General features: G+C 34.8%; 3 protein-coding genes across 4 annotated transcripts; 2 read left to right on the forward strand and 1 right to left on the reverse strand.

The window, feature by feature from the left end:
* On the forward strand, positions 1-3,579 carry LOC7484258 (LRR receptor-like serine/threonine-protein kinase SIK1). 2 transcript variants are annotated; one of them, XM_002320022.4, is made up of 4 exons: positions 1-527; positions 1,120-1,380; positions 1,541-2,395; positions 2,827-3,579. In XM_002320022.4, the coding sequence occupies exons 1-4, from the start codon at positions 110-112 to the stop codon at positions 3,306-3,308; spliced, it is 2,016 nt and encodes a 671-aa protein (XP_002320058.4). In that variant the 5' UTR covers positions 1-109; the 3' UTR covers positions 3,309-3,579. The 2 variants fall into 2 exon arrangements, with proteins under 2 accessions (XP_002320058.4, XP_024440039.2); XM_024584271.2 differs by lacking the exon at positions 1-527 and adding an exon at positions 559-1,023.
* Positions 3,580-4,905: 1,326 nt separating this feature from the next.
* Positions 4,906-7,065, reverse strand: LOC7488898 (pentatricopeptide repeat-containing protein At2g45350, chloroplastic). The gene has a single exon (XM_002320683.4). It carries the CDS (start codon positions 6,884-6,886, stop codon positions 4,955-4,957), a length of 1,932 nt encoding a protein of 643 aa, XP_002320719.3. The 5' UTR covers positions 6,887-7,065; the 3' UTR covers positions 4,906-4,954.
* Positions 7,066-14,555: 7,490 nt separating this feature from the next.
* On the forward strand, positions 14,556-15,657 carry LOC7464856 (uncharacterized). Its single transcript, XM_002320023.3, has 2 exons — positions 14,556-14,796; positions 14,882-15,657. Exons 1-2 carry the CDS (start codon positions 14,737-14,739, stop codon positions 15,470-15,472), a joined length of 651 nt encoding a protein of 216 aa, XP_002320059.1. The 5' UTR covers positions 14,556-14,736; the 3' UTR covers positions 15,473-15,657.
* Positions 15,658-16,624: the final 967 nt, after the last annotated feature.

Below are 16,624 nucleotides of genomic sequence, written 5' to 3' on the forward strand. Positions count from 1 at the left end.
TACCTAACCCTTCCCCTTTCCCTTTCCTTCTCCGCTGCCCTTTTCACTTCACTTCACACTTCACTTCAAAACCCCCCCACATTTGCCCTCACTTTCTCACAAACCAAACATGCATTCCCTCCTCTATCTCCTCCTTCTCTCTTTCACGCTCTCTCAAACCCTCTCCTCGCCAACGGAACTCGAACTCCTAATGGAAATCAAGGCTTCTTTAGACCCTCAAAACAGGTTATTGACATCATGGGAAACCAACAAAGACCCATGTAGTGGTTCTTTTGAAGGTGTGGCGTGCAATGAACTAGGCCATGTGGCTAACATTTCCCTTCAGGGAAAGGGTCTTCTAGGCCAAATACCAGCAGCTTTAGGCGGGCTAAAGAGTTTGACTGGTTTGTACTTGCATTTTAATGCATTGAATGGAGTGATACCAAAAGAGATTGCTGAGTTGAGTGAACTCAGTGATTTGTATCTTAATGTTAATAATCTGTCTGGAGAAATTCCACCCCATGTTGGTAACATGTCTAATCTTCAAGGTAAGCTAAAGATAGTTAAGTATTTTTTTTTTTAAAAAAAATATTGCAATATTTATTTGTAGATTGTTCAGTTTTGTTTGAAAAATTCGATTTTTGTTCTTGATGATGCATGCTTAACCTGTTATTATATTTTAAAAAATATGGAAATATATTGCGAATCTCTGTAGTCTGGAAAGTTTCAATCCTGTAGTATAATTTATGGTTCTCCATCTCCCTTTTTCATTATTTAAGTGTTTCTGGGTTATTTTTTTATTATTTTTTTTATCTCAAAGATTTAATTTACTTCCTCGAAAGCTAACATCTTGACTGCTCTTTCTCTCTGAAATAATCAACTTGCTTCCATTGGGGAATCATTGCTCGTTTCCTTTATAAAGATTAATTCTTCTAGCTTATGGTGGGGTCAGTGCTTTAAAACAATGCATGCTGAACCTGGGATCTTTGTTCCAACAAATTGTCATCTCCTGCATTACAGTTATAGCTTGTAGAAAAACTTCAAGTATGTTTCTTGATTTGTGGAATTTCAAGTAGGCCACTGCTACTAAATGGGGGATCTTTCGCAATTGAATATCAATCTGGCTCGCTTTGTGTACAGTTTTGCAGCTTTGCTACAATAAGTTGACTGGGAGTATTCCAACACAATTGGGATCCCTGGAGAAGCTCAGTGTCCTTGCTCTGCAATATAATCAACTAACCGGTGCAATACCTGCCAGCCTGGGGGATTTGGAGTTGTTGTCAAGGTTGGATTTGAGCTTTAATGGCCTTTTTGGTCCCATACCTGTAAAATTAGCTAAAGCTCCTCTGCTGCACTCTCTAGACATTCGTAACAATAGTCTCTCCGGGAATATACCTCCAGGTAACATGGTTTCTCCAGCTATAGCATATCCTAGTGTGTGCTTTCTATTACTTGTTTGTTGATGTCAAAGGAAAGTGAAGGTGGAACTAACTTCTGATTTGACTTGTTTTTTCCTTTTCTTCTCTCTTCTTATTCTCTGTTTTTGTGGCTGATAATGAAGCTTTGAAGAGGCTGACTACTGGATTTCAATATGGCAACAACCCTGACTTGTGTGGAGTTGGGTTTTCTAACCTTGAAACATGTGCGACTTCTGATCCTAATAGACCTGAACCTTCCGAACCTCGTGTTGCCACGGAAAAGGACATCCCAGAGTCTGCAAACCCTTCTTATTGCAGCAAAAGTGACTGTTCAAATCTGTCCAAGACCCCAAGATATGGTATCATATTCGGGGTGATCGGAGTTTTCATTGCTATGTCTGTCACTGGGCTTCTGATGTTCTCTTGGCACCGTCGCCGTAAACAGAAAATTGGAAGTGCCTTAGATACTTTCGATGGGCGGCTTAGCACTGACCAGGCCAAGGAGGTTTCCAGGAGGAGTGCCTCCCCACTTATTAGCCTAGAATATCCCAATGGTTGGGATCCCTTGGCCATTGGTCGAAGCAAAAGTGGGTTTTCTCAAGAAGTTCTTGAGAGCTTCATGTTTAATTTAGAAGAGGTAGAGCGTGCAACTCAGTGCTTCTCGGAGATGAATTTGTTGGGGAAGAGTAATTTCTCAGCTATCTACAAAGGCATCCTGAGAGATGGGTCAGTTGTTGCTATAAAGTGCATCACCAAAACAAGTTGCAAGTCTGATGAAGCTGATTTTTTGAAGGGGTTGAAGATATTGACCTCATTGAAACATGAAAATCTGGTGAGATTGAGAGGTTTTTGCTGCTCAAAGGGAAGAGGGGAGTGTTTCCTCATCTATGATTTTGTCCCAAATGGAAACCTGGTGCAGTATCTTGATGTAAAGGATGGCAGTGGGAAGGTTCTTGAATGGTCGACAAGAATTTCAATCATAAACGGCATTGCTAAAGGTCAGTGTATCTTCTTGCTCGTAGAAGTTTCAGTAGCTGTTTTTCTTTTTTCCTGTTTCCTTCATTTTATCTCGATGTTAGCTTGACTTGTTCCTGCTAAAGTTTTGGAAATGGTTATTACTAGTGCCTTTCCAAATATGTTATGGCGTATGAGGGTTTTTGGTGGGTTTGGACTTTGGAACTAACCATATAATTGACATAGATTTTATAGTTTGTGATCTATTAAAGATAGATTGCAAATCTTATTGAGACAAATGCGTTTGTTGAAGTCGCACTAGTTTTATTTTATTATCTTCTTGATCCATTTAACGATTGTTTTAGTGGCCATTGCAAATGATATGTGCGTGAAGTTGCATAACACCTGTGCAGCAGTGAGCACATAATGCTAACACCTCTGGGCCTATACTGAAACTTTGTTCCTTCCTATCCAGGTATTGCACACTTACATGTAAGTAAAGGAAATAAACATGCTCTAGTTCATCAAAATATATCAGCTGAGAAAGTGTTCATCGATAGATGGTATAATCCCATGCTCTCGGATTCAGGGCTGCACAAACTCCTTGCAGACGACTTAGTCTTTTCCATGCTCAAAGCCAGTGCTGCCATGGGATATTTGGCTCCTGAATACACAACCACTGGTCGTTTCACTGAAAAGAGTGATGTTTATGCGTTTGGCATTATTGTACTTCAAATCCTCAGTGGAAAACGGAACATCACCCAATTGACTCACCATGCAGCTGAAGCATGCAAGTTTGAAGATTTTATTGATGCAAAACTCGAAGGAAACTTCTCAGAATCAGAGGCAGCCAAGCTTGGAAGAATAGCTCTTTGTTGCACTAATGAATCTCCTAATCACAGGCCAACCATGGAAACTGTGATGCAAGAACTTGGTGAATCTATGGTCGCTGATTAGCTTATTTGAAATTATGGTCTTTTTGCCTCAATTTCCAAACAATAGGGAAGTTCTAGATCCGCCACTAACCACTACCTGATGTTGAACCTCCTTTACTAATATCTAACAGCACTGCCCTCTCTTGAGGACACGAGATCTTGTGAACGTCGTGTAACTCTGTGGCCAATGAGCCGATTGTAATATCCTAGTGAGTTGTATGAAATGAATTTAGTCATGTAAGAAGTCAGTATCTGTTTTCTCAATAAGCAAGACTAGTTTTATTTTAGTTGCATTCGAAGGTTTTGCAGGTTTACGTTACTCAATGTTTAGTGCACGCGAAACCCTTATATGTATTCTTATTTGCCCTCAAGTTCTTGGGGTTCTCTTCCTCCATTCCAGCAACCAATCTCCACTGGCACAAGAAATAAATGACCTTGCCTATCCACTTCACCGTCTGCAAGGTGCTATCGCTTTCTACAAAATGCAACAGTTGCAGCTCTCAAAAGACTCACTTTCCAGCTTGTTCCGGAACCCAACATGTGATTCCACGGAAAATATTGCAGAATCAGAAATGGCCCACCAATAAATGGACAAAATGGTGCTTAAAAGTAGGAAGAGGAGACAACAATGTTAACCAAAATGGTGTATTTGAATTGAATTCATGTATTTGTACTACAGATTTTCAGTATCTCATAATAACAAAGGGTCATGATAGAATTGGATAGACTTTAGTCTACTTTTAACTGGATCTGACGTGACCATAAAAAAGGTTCTCGAAACAGAACGCTTGGTTTTATTGCTTTTTGCCATGGCTACCTGTGAGTATTTCTTGTCCTCTTCATTTTTGTCCTTTATGTTTTCTTAATCCTTTCCCATGGTTACAGTGCCGTTTAAATAGTAGGAAATATATTGGCTGCTCTGGCTCTGGCTAGTCCTCCACCCACAAATGGATGCTTTTCTGCTTTTCATTTTTGGGAACGCGGGTTGTACTGTTTCTGACACGAACGAAAACAGACACCTGAACTATGGTCCCTGTGATTCTTATTTGATCAACTTTTTTTTTCCCATTACTTGTCCTCCTTGTTTATCAAGGGCCACAGCTGTGATTTTGAAGTGTGTGCAAAAACTTGTACCCATCAATCACCAAGCCAGGGACCACACAATACACCACGTTTTTGCTCTTGAAGCACAGTTAAGCTTGATCAAAACGACCAAGTACGCTTTGCTTTAGGGCAAGGTTTGAATCCTTAATTAGTCAATTGCCTGGTTCGAGGTTTCTAGGTTTGTCGTGTGAGAAATCGAGCTTCAAAGAGTCGAAACAACTTGAATCGGCTTTGTTTGTTTAGTTAGGGGGTCATGGATCTTCAAAAACACTCTACTCATTAAGCGAGTATACTGCGAATGCAACTTGTGCTTCCGCCCAAGGATGTAAAAACAACATGAACTTGGAGGTTCATTTTCTTAAACTCGAAGAAAAATTTGAGCTGCTTCATCGCAAGGACTAGCAAAGTATAGTTACAGAAGTCCGACCATTATGAAACATGATTTGAATAAATGCACGATCGTAAAATAAATATTGCGGTTTAGGGAGCTAGCCAGGCAGAATTTGTCCAAGGTATGCACAAGAACATAAACATGTTTGGTGATCAAACTAGTGTACAGCAGAGTTACATTTTGACATTTTTACAATAGCTATGCTCTGAATCGGTCATTGAAAGACTATCCAATATGGAATAGATCCCTGAAAATTGAGGATGGGATTTATCTTGCACAAAAAATGCATAAACATGTCCCTCTAGTTCAATCCAACTGCAGCCAGGAATTTTCTTCAGGTTTTTTTGCTTCATCATTGCCCTAACCTTGCGGACATCGTTCCATTTACCAAGACCAGCATACATATTTGATGCAAGCACATAAGAACTTGGGCTTGGAGAATCTAGCCTCATTAGATTCTCAGCTACAGGCTGTCCGACATTAAAGCTTTCATGCGTTTTACAAGCACTAAGCAAACTCCTCCAAATCACATCATTCGGCTCAAAAGGCATTTCCTCTACAAAATTTTTGGCTTCTTCTATGTGCCCTGCTCGGCCAAGAATGTCAACCATGCATCCATAGTGTTGCAGTTTTGGCTCCACCTTGTGAACTCTTCTCATAAGCTCAAAACACATCATACCTTCTTTCACCAAGCCAGCATGCCCACAAGCATTTAACAATCCGATGAACGTTATATCATCTGGTTCAACTCGCATCCTCTCCATCTCCATTAGAAAATCAAAAGCCAATTCACCCAGGCCATGAATGGCCAACCCTCCAATAATAGCATTCCAGTGATCAACACTTTTTTCTTTTATGTTTTCAAATACCATCATGGCGTTCTCTATACTGCCACACTTGGAATACATGTCAATGAGGGCAACGCCAAGTCTCCCATCCAAAGAAAACCCAATTTCCTCTATAAAGCGATGTATTGCTACCCCTTTGTCAATATGTCCTAATTGAGCAATTGCTGAAAGAGCAATCAACAGTGTAGCATTATCAAGCAAAAAATTACCATCACTTTGCATACCATAAAAGATACCCAAAGCTTCCATACAATATCCATTTTGTACATAACCACCCATCATGGCATTGTATGCGACGACATCTCTTTCGGGCATTTCATCAAACAAAGATCTAGCAATATCAACCCTTCCGTTCTTGGCATACCCATCAATCATATTAGCCCAACTAACAATATCCCGGTTAGGCATCCTATCAAACAAACCCTGAGCATCTTCCATCCTCCCACATTTCACACAACCATCAATCATCGAATTCCAGGAAATCAAATCCCTCTCAGGCATTTTCGCAAACAGCTGCCAAGCAACCAAAATTCCATCTTCAGATTGCGCATATCCACGTATCAACGAATTCCAAGAAATCAAGTTCCTTTCCTCCAATGGAATACAATCAAACACCACACGTGCCAAGTCAATTCTCCCACCTTTAACATATCCATCAATCATCGAATTGTACGAAACTGAGTCCCTTTTTGGCATTCTATCAAACACTTGGCTGGCACGTACAAGACACCCGCATTTTACATAGAAAGAAATCAAACAATTTTGCAAAAACAAATCAGAGCCAAATTCCAATTTCTTCAAAAGCCCATGAATCTGCATTCCTTCCTTAACCAGACCCACTCGAGAGCACGCTTTCAAAACCAGAGACAACGTGAACTTATCAGCAAAAGCCCCGTTCTCAAGCATTAAAGAAACAAGCCACATAGCCTCTTTCGGGTCATGCCCATGAGAGTATGTTTTGATTATAGCATTCCAAAGAAAAGGGTCTTTCTCTTCTTCTTCTTCTTTTTCATCGAATTCAAAAGCGTGATGTCTAAAGAAAATGAAGCGAGCGAATTCAATGAGAGGTGCGTGCAGTGAAGTGGAGAATGAAAGTATGATTTTGGTGGTTAGAAATGTGTTCTTGATAAACCCAGTTGTTAGCAGTCTTGCATGGATTTGATTTATGTCGCTTAATCTCTTGCATTTCTTGAGGAGAACTAAAGTTGGGATTGCCGAATTCCATGGTTGCTGGTTTAAATTTCCTGAAAGAAGCATTAAATTGAAGTATTCCTCAATCTGCAATTCAATCTTTGAGAGCTGAAACTGCAGAAAATCTATGGGACCTCATATCCCGTGCTAAGCAGATGATTTTTCATTGGATAAATTACACTTTGATACACCGTCTTTTCAACCTCTCTCGTATTTTCGTTTTGATACATGATCTTTTGAGGGTTCCAATCAAGTATTTAATTGAAAAAATATTTTGAATCCTTTTGTTTTCAATGACATGGTTGTTGATTTTTCACCGATTAGCTTCAAATTTGGATTATTTTTTTAAAGGAAAAGTTACATCCAAAAATAATGTTGCATTTAATAAATGAAAATATTTTAAATTAAATCAAATCCAATCCTTTTGTTTTTGCTTGATGATGCAATATTAAAGAAGCTTTCCTCGTGTTTTTTTTATTAGAAACCATTTCTTTATACCTTGATAGTCTTGTTAGCTCTTGCATGGAATTTCACCGTAGGATTGGAATATCACGACAAGTGATTCGCCTATGATTAAGATTTTTTATTTGATAATTTTTATTTAAGTTAAAATTAAAAAAAATTACAAAAACCATACTAAACATTACCTAGAATCATACCTAATGTATTTCGATCATGGCCATATAATTTTTTATTATTATTAATATGATTGTTCAGGCTAGTTTACGCATATCTTGACTAATCCAACAAGCTCTGAAATTAACGACCATATAAATCTCTAGTGATATTAAGAAGACCTAAACTCATAACTATTAAAGAGCAAATTCAAAATCTAAATAGTTAAGCTACCCCTCAAGTTCCATGGCCGTATTATTGAATTGACGAGAAATAGTCCTTGCTTTTTACTTTAATAAGCACCCACATATTTGGTAAATTAATGATACATTTAGTGCCTGTATTTGCATGAATCATCCAATTTAGTCTCTTTACTTTATTTCTTTTGTTTGAGTGTATGTAATATGTATTTTCATCTTTTCTTCAATTGAGTGTCTCTTTTTTTATTATTTCTATTTAAATATTTATACTTCCATGTCTTTTCAATTAAGTGTCTCTACTCAAATTTATTAAATTATCCATGATGTGCCCATTAAATAAAACCACCATTCATAAATTGAGAAAAAACCATGAAATCAAAATCAAAATCTTAAAATAAAAGGAAAGGAACAATTAAATAATGAAGATGTAAATTGTGTATATAGGAGGAAAATTCTCCATGGTTATGTAGAAACCTTAAAGAACTATAACCCAATAGTAACAATAATTTTCCCCCCCAAAGAACACGTTACTACTCTCTCCTATTTATTGTTAATTTTTGGTTTGGAGTTTTGGTATTTCTTAGACCCCGTAAAACAGAAGGGGGCTAGAAATCTCCAATTGAAAACAAGATTTAAAATATTCTTTGTCTATTTTTTCTTTTTTTATTGGTTTTATTTTCAAATTTTGATATTTTTCTTTCTTTATGAAAAGTGAATCTCATGATACGTATCTGCTTAAAGGACTGTCGCTCATAGATTTTAAAGAAGACACTTAATTAAAATAAATAAATTTATAAACACTTGAGTAGAAAAAATAAAAATAAAGATACATGATTGAAAGAAAATATAAAACACGTACAAACTCAAGTTTTGATTTTTATTTCTTTATGTAAAAGTAAATCCCATAATAATAAGAATGATACGTATCCGTTTAAAAAGCATATCATCAACAACCTAGTAGATTTTAAAGGAGACACTTGGTGGTTAGAAATGTGTTCTTGATAAACCCAGACGTTGTTAGGGTTTGGTGGTTAGAAATCATGTGTTCTTGATAAACCATCTCTCTTTTCTAGATAAAGTTGATTTCTTTAATTTGGGAATATTTTGTATGGAAAGTGAGGAGAGGGATTTTAGGTTTTTCATGAAGCCGAGAGTGAAGTGAGGGATTGATGAAGAAATTGGTGAAAATCTTTTTTTCTTTGTTTTATGGAATTTCAAAAAGAAAAGTTGCTTTGGTTCTTGGAAGAAAGTAATATCTAAATTGAAGAACGCTGGATTCATAAACTGAAATCAAACAAAATCATACCCAAAACACTTGAAATTATACAAGAAGGAGAGATTCTAGCAGATATGAGACAAGACAAACCATGTTTGAATCAACAATGTACATCACCAGAAAAGAGGAAATTGATTAAAAGAATTAACTTGATTTCGATTTTGATTTGGGTTCTATTATTATTATTAGAACAAGAGAGAATATTGTCTGATGTTTGATTTTTTTGTAAATTATCATAATTTAATTATTTTATTCAATTTGAAATAATATAAAATATCATTTTCAAAAGAATGAAAATAAAAAATGAATAATTACAAAAAATATTTTTATAATATACTATCCCTAATAATAATTAAAAAAATATCATTATGAATTGTACTTGATATATATATATATATATATATATATATATATATATATATATATATGAAAATTAATATTTTTTTAATTAATGTGAGTGTTCGGGTCAGCTTGTGCGCATCTCGACTAATCTTACGGGCTCTGAAGATAAAGATCATGTAAGCCTCCAGTGGCTCTGAGATTTGTGAGATTCAAACAAGTGATCTTTAGGGAGTAAACCTATGACCTAACCAGTTAAGTTACACTTATCAAAGTAAAAAAAAAAAAAAATCAATATTATACCACTAAAAGGAGCTCCTACGCTTTCAAAACCGATCATATCAATCCCACTTATCTCTTATACAAATGAAGAAGCCAATGCAATGATCGGCGTTTCAAGTGGACTTGAAAATATCTCACAGCAAAGAACTCAAAGCATCTTGGCTCATCTACAACTTGAGTATCGTAATTAAATACGAAGGAGAAAAATCTTACCAAATTTATGTGTTTTTTTAAAACGTGCTCGAGGTTATCTCTCTCACTTGATGTCATGAATTTAGTTTCTTACCTCTTTTTAATTTTTTTAAATTTAGGTGATCTTCCTTAAAGGGATATTGTCCGATTTATATCTCTTTCAGACAAGTTGGCATGATAAAGTAAGCTCGGTATTTTATATATATATATATATAATAGGAAAATGTTACCTTTAAAATCAGTTGATGCAGCACATAGATTTATTAGGCACAATAGATTAAAATCAGCCTATAAACTATCTCTCAGAACCGTCTATATATCAAACATGACGTTGGTGCTTACGAAGATGGTATTTATTTAATGATCATGTATTGTACCCACTACAAGTCCTCATTCAACAAATTGGATCAGTGGACCTCTTCAATGCCAGAGAAATACTGCACTGATAATTTTATACAGAATTTAATTTCAAGCTTTTCACCCGATCATCATTACTTAACCGTGGATTTACGTGATCTAACGATTGAAACAATTGAGGTGTTTCTTTGTTTTATTATTTTATTGAATAAAAAATAAAAAATGTAGGGGTGTAATTATTACAATATTTGACCATCAATCATTATTATCAAGTTAATTAGGTTGCTCAAATTTCAGACGCCCCCGTTTAACAAGAGTACTTGGGTGCCTCTTGTTAGGCCTCCTCACCTGGGAGTTTGTGTAGTATTTGTCTGGGAGTATTCTAATTTTTATTTTTAAATATTTTTTAAAAATATATTATAATATTTATTTAATTTTCACACCAATATATTAAAATTATTATAAAATATTAATTTAATATATTTAAATGCAAGAAAATTGACAAATTCAAATATAAACACTAACATGATTTTTCTGTCGGTATATTACAGTGATATTTACTGACCGATTTTTTCTATCCCTAAATATGTCGGTAAACACCGACAGAAATATTTTCACGATATATACTGAGAGAATCGTAGTATGAAATGAAGGAATAAAAAAAAACCAAGCAATACGATGACATGATCAGTGGAAATAAATATTTTTAAATTATTAATGATGGGGTTACCGAAAACTTATTTCGTCGGTATATTTCAGGAAGTTAAAAAAAGAATTACAGCAAATATCAATGTTACCATTAACTCACCGATGAAATCAGTTCGTCGATGTATTTCGGAGAATTGGAAAAGAATTATTGCAAATGCTATTGCAACTCACCGACAGAATTACATATAATTATCTTGTCAGGGATATGCTAAATAGTACTGGAAGAATTACATACAGAATGAAGCTAGTATTTTTTTTAGCGTATATTCCGTATGTAAAGCTATCGGTAAAGTTATTAATGATGAACTTACCGAAAACCATAAATTACTAACACATGTTTTTTTGATAGGCGTTTTCTGTCCATGATCTTGTCTGTAAAATAATTATAAACAAAATGTTAATATAAATATTAATAAAAAATTTCATCGATAAAACTATTAAATCTAATAATATATTATGAGGATAAACACAGTTTTAAAACGAAACCAACCACAATGCAAAAGGCAATTCCAAACATGCTTCCAGGCCTCGGCAAGATCTCCATTTAGACACACTATTTTATTATTAAGTATTAGCATATACATCTCAGCTATTGGGACTTTCTTTTCTTAATAACTTGGTGCGTTTTGACTTCAAAGTTGAATTGTATTTTTCTACTACTAGTAGATAGACATTGTCTTAGAGAATACCTATACTTAATTATCAGTCCAGCATGGTCCATGTAAGGCTTGTCCCTTCGGAGCATAAAAACAATAATTTTCGACTAGCAAAGTTCTAATTAGATATTAATACCATGTCGTCGGTCGGTTTTATTGTTTGGGATTTGACCTTTCTCAATTAATTATTTAAATAGGAAGTTGCAAATTGCAAGTAGTTTACATTAACTAGTTAAAGTATCGTACAAATCCTGTCCAGTACAATGTACGGCTGCATGATCTGTTGCTCGTCGTGAGGCTGCAGCCATGTGAGGACTTCGATTTTATATAATCTTTGAGCATCTTGATAATATGATCACTCCATGCTAGCCCATTGTTAAATTAGCCTCCATTTTCTTGATCTTTCCATTGAACTTCTACATTAGACTTGAGTGCAATTGGGTTTAGATTAAGATAAATAATGTGGATTACTACTAATCCAATGAAGACTACACCCGGACCCGTTGACGAAGTCCAAACAACGAGACTGCAAAGTTGGCATTTCCCCTCCTTGATAACTGAAAATGTTTCCAAATTCAGACCACAGCACCTAGAATCGAGGGCTCAAAGTTGATGCGATTATATTTGATTAATACATTCTTACTATATTAATTAGTCTTGAAATCAGTTAAATACCTTTAAGTTGCATTTGTTTTGCAACTGTTTTTGTGTTTGTGGTGCAACAAACGCAGTAAAGTATTTGGTAACAAATCAAATTGTATTTATATTGCGAAATTCATTAAAAAATTGAGTTTAAAACGCAGTTTTTATGAAGCAGTTTTGACATGTTTTTTTAATGAAGTTTTATAAAACTCTGTTTGTTTTTGTGTTTCAAAAGCGCTTTTGAAAAAATTTAAAATTTTTAATTTTTTTCTTTACTTCAAATTGATTTTTTTTAGATTATTTTGATACACTGATATCAAAAATAATTTTTTAAAAAAATATATATATTTTGATGCATTTCCAAGTAAAAAACACTTTGAAAAACAATCGCAACTACACTTCCAAACACAACTACCAAATGTTTTATACATGTTTTTTGCTACACATAAACCTCAATCACAATTTTTTCCAAACATGTATCTAAATCCAACTAACCATACTTTTTTTAAAAAAAAATTTTGAAAATACAACCACAAAAATTACCTAAAAAACAAACAAACTAATCTTAGAGCTCTATATATGGCCTCATCTTTGGCACAACTTATGGTCCTCCAGTAAATTTGAGGTGATTGTTGATCGTAATTAAGACATCCAACAAAAGTAATATTGCAACTTAACCAAGTTGCAGTAAACAAATTAAAATTGTCAATTTGAAACGAAACGAACCATTAATCTAAACAGCGACCATCTTATAGTCGCATCTTCTTATCAAAATGTTTTGTTGCTTCAATGACAAAAGCACTGCAACTTGCGGCGTTGATATATTTTATTTTAAGACCTAGAAGACATGGCTAGCAGGAGATTTTTGCCATCATTTTGATAGCTCCATCGCGGACGTCTTGATCATAGTATTGTATTGTCTATCTCTTTCGTAGTTTGGTGTAGTTGTACCAACTTTGAAAGACAGATACCCTTTAGCCTCTCTCTTTTTTAACAAATCATAAAATATATAAAAGGTAATTAAATGCTAGCTAGAAATTGAAAAGTTGATTCTCTAGCTAGCATAAAAAGAAAAATGTGATTTAGAATTGGTCGACGGATTCAAAAGTTAAAACTGATCTGCTACTCATGGTTTCAAATGGTTCAAGGATGTGAAATTGGAGAGTTGCTTTCCCTCTTTCTGCCAACGAGTTATTCCCTTACTCCATTGAATATCAAGAGATAATTAATATTGTAAATTAACTCTTGTATTTTTCTAGAAAAACATTAAAGAAATTAACATGACGACAGAGAGACAAATTAAGAAAGTGACAAAGATTAAAGTTGACTATAGCAGTAGATTGCCAAAATAACCAATGTAAGCCTCTGATTTAACAAATCAGAAACTAACTAGTTGGTTCGGATTCTTAATAAACTAAGAATTATATATATATATATATATATATATATATATATATATATATATATATATATCTTAGGTATATTCCTGAACACGATTTACAAGTGAATGGTTATTTTTAAGAGCTAAACTACAAAAAAAAACTCATAAATTCGAAATATTATTATCATTTAATTATTGTTAGTTGAGCTACTAGTTAACTTACTGGAGATAAAGTTATTAACTAAAAGATGAATTGTAGCAGTAGATAAATAAAAATGACAAAAAGAAGACAGCAATTTAATCAGTTTGAGTTAAATGAATTGTAGTAGTTATCTAATCGATCCATATTATTCCTTCTGAGTCGCAAGCTCCTGTTCATAACAACGAGACAAATACAGGAGCCAATACACGTTCAAGAACCATCGATTGCCACCATCATTAATTTGGTGTGACCAGGCACGATGATCTAATCATTAAAGTTATTAGTTTTTATGGCACAAAGGAATCCACAAATACCTTACCTTACTACTTGTAAACATAAAAACCAAAAATACAATCATGAGCGGTCTAGCTTAACTTATTAAGTTCTGAATTTACTTTCTAAAAATTACTAATTCGAGTCCCACAAACTTCAGTGTCACTGAAGGCTTATATAATCGTTAATTTCAAGGCCTGTGGAATTAGTTGAAATGTGCGCAAGCTGGCCCGAACTTCCATGTTAATTAAAAAAAACAATAAGGAAAAGGAGAAGATGCAGTGCTGAAGAGTAAAAAAATAAATAGATTATATTAATCAAATTAACTTTCACCTTAATTTTATCTCACAGGCTGCTAAATATATCCTGATGGGAGGATGACTTCAAACCTTTGGCATATACCTACATTTAATTGATTAATCAACAAGAAAAATAATATTCTGATCCCTCTAGTTTCAACAACTGTCCTAATTAATTACTACGATGAAAGATAATTATCATTTTTTCATTCCAGCTAGTTTGATAATATTTAAGGCGTTTACAAAAGTGATGATTTTATTTTATATCCTTGGATTATTCTAGCAGTACTGCTACATAAGCCTAGCCCACGCATTTTCATTGTGCAGCATCAAATGTCAACGGTTTGTAGAAGTCGGCAAATCTCTCTCAAACCCTTTTAAAACCAAAACGCCTCTACCAAACACCCTCTCTCAACTCTCAACACCAGACATAGAAGAGAGGATTAAACTCCAAGAAATCACTAGGAGATCTATCTCGGAGAAAAGTAGAGATTATGAAGCTGGTTTGGACCCCTGATACAGCTTTAAAAGCCTATGTTTGTACTATCAAAACAGTAAGAAAATCTTGACCTTAACGCACAATTCCATTCTTGATGTCTATACTCTCTTACTTTACATTTTTTTTTTCTTTTATTGTAGTGTGAGAATTTTATAGAATCCAGTGTAGCGGAACTCCTCTCAGCCATGGCGGCCGGTTGGAACGCAAAGCTAATAGTTGAATCCTGGTCCAAGGGTGGCCCGATAGCGACGAGCATCGGCCTAGCCGTGGCGGCTCATCACACGTGTGGAAGACATGTGTGTGTGGTACCAGATGAAGGGTCAAGATCCGAATACGTGAAAACCATGCATGTTGCCGGCATGTTGGAGACGGAGGTTCTGGTTGGCGAAGTGGAAGAGGTGATGGCAGGGCTTGTTGGCGTGGATTTTTTGGTGGTGGATTGTAAACGGAGGGATTTTCTTAGGTTTTTAAGGTTAGCTAAGTTGAGCCCTAAAGGTGCTGTCTTGGCATGCAAGAATGCCTTTCAAAAGTCTGCTGCCGGGTTTAGATGGCACGGGGCGCTTGCGAGAGGGACACGTGTAGTTAAGACTGTGTTTTTGCCGGTTGGACAAGGATTGGATATGGCTCATATAGGGAGTCATAGTGGGAGTGAGAGCTCAAAGAGGGGTCCTAGCCGTTGGATCAGGCATATCGATCAAAAGTCAGGTGAGGAGCATGTGTTCCGTGGATAAAATTTTCATCTGATTTCTGGAAACACAAAGGTTGTGACGAGAATCTATTGGGTAAATTAGTAATAGTTCTCAGAACCTTAATGGAGTATTATGTACATATATTGCTGTAGTTGTACTTTGTACCATGATGTCTTACAACTTTTTTGGACTCGTGCATTTTGGGTGGAAAAATAAGCTTTCTTGAATTGACTCGTTTAATTTCATGCAAGAATTCCTTGATTTTCTTTTTCCTATAGTCAAGTTCCTAATAATAGATCATCTTTCCCAGGTCTATTTCAAATTGTAATAGTGGTTACTGTTCAAAATAATATTTTTTACATAGAAATATATAAAAATGATATTTTTTTATTTTTTTAAAATTATTTTTGAAATCAACACATCAAAACAATTACATAAATTATTATTTTTAAAATATAAATGAATGCAGTTTCAATCGCGTTCCCAAACAAATTTTAAATCGATGATTTGAAAATCAACAACTATAATTTTTTTTTATTTATACTAGTTAATGGTTGATTAAAATTGGTACAGTAATTATATTTTATCATTGATGAAAGTTTTAACTCTTGATTTTGATTTAAACGATTCAAACTAAACGGAAGTGGTGCATCATATTTTTAGAAACATGAAATGAATCAAATTAAAAAAAAAAAGTATAATTTCTTTTTTACAAAAAAATAATTGCAAGTTTTCTATATTAGCGGTCACTTTATACTTGATGTAGTTTCATGGGTTTGGAGTTCATTAAAAAATATTATGCTATTTTGAGTTTTTATACTTAGTTTTAGGATTTTGTCATTTTTATTTTGATTTTTTTTACTAGTTATCGGCCAAAATTCATCACTATTTTTCAAACAACTTTTTGTTGATCCAAAGCCCTTTTTAACAATGACCCAAGCTCTAAATGGTCTCTAGAAATGGGTTCGGGCCCAGGCCAGTGGGCTCACGCATGATGCATGAGCCTAGGCACGCACCTCGGCCCGTGGAATCAGGCGTCCTATCTAGTGCATCTTGAACCTTTCATTGTAGCTTACCCAATCCTTTGAGATTTTTTTTTAATCTAACTCAAACCCTTTTGTCTAGATCCTATTGAATCTACACCCTTAGGAGTACAAGAGTCTCCAATGATATACTATACTTTCATCTCATTAA

The sequence above is a fragment of the Populus trichocarpa genome, chromosome 14 (assembly GCF_000002775.5).
Source record: "Populus trichocarpa isolate Nisqually-1 chromosome 14, P.trichocarpa_v4.1, whole genome shotgun sequence".
Taxonomy (NCBI): Eukaryota; Viridiplantae; Streptophyta; class Magnoliopsida; order Malpighiales; family Salicaceae; genus Populus; species Populus trichocarpa.

Coding starts and splice junctions, on each gene's coding strand:
- LOC7484258 (XM_002320022.4), top strand. CDS start 110: ATGCATTCCCTCCTCTATCTCCTCCTTCTCTCTTTCACGCTCTCTCAA. Junction 528..1,119: donor TAACATGTCTAATCTTCAAG/GTAAGCTAAAGA, acceptor CTTTGTGTACAG/TTTTGCAGCTTTGCTACAAT. Junction 2,396..2,826: donor CATAAACGGCATTGCTAAAG/GTCAGTGTATCT, acceptor CTTCCTATCCAG/GTATTGCACACTTACATGTA.
- LOC7488898 (XM_002320683.4), bottom strand. CDS start 6,886: ATGCTTCTTTCAGGAAATTTAAACCAGCAACCATGGAATTCGGCAATC.
- LOC7464856 (XM_002320023.3), top strand. CDS start 14,737: ATGAAGCTGGTTTGGACCCCTGATACAGCTTTAAAAGCCTATGTTTGT. Junction 14,797..14,881: donor ATGTTTGTACTATCAAAACA/GTAAGAAAATCT, acceptor CTTTTATTGTAG/TGTGAGAATTTTATAGAATC.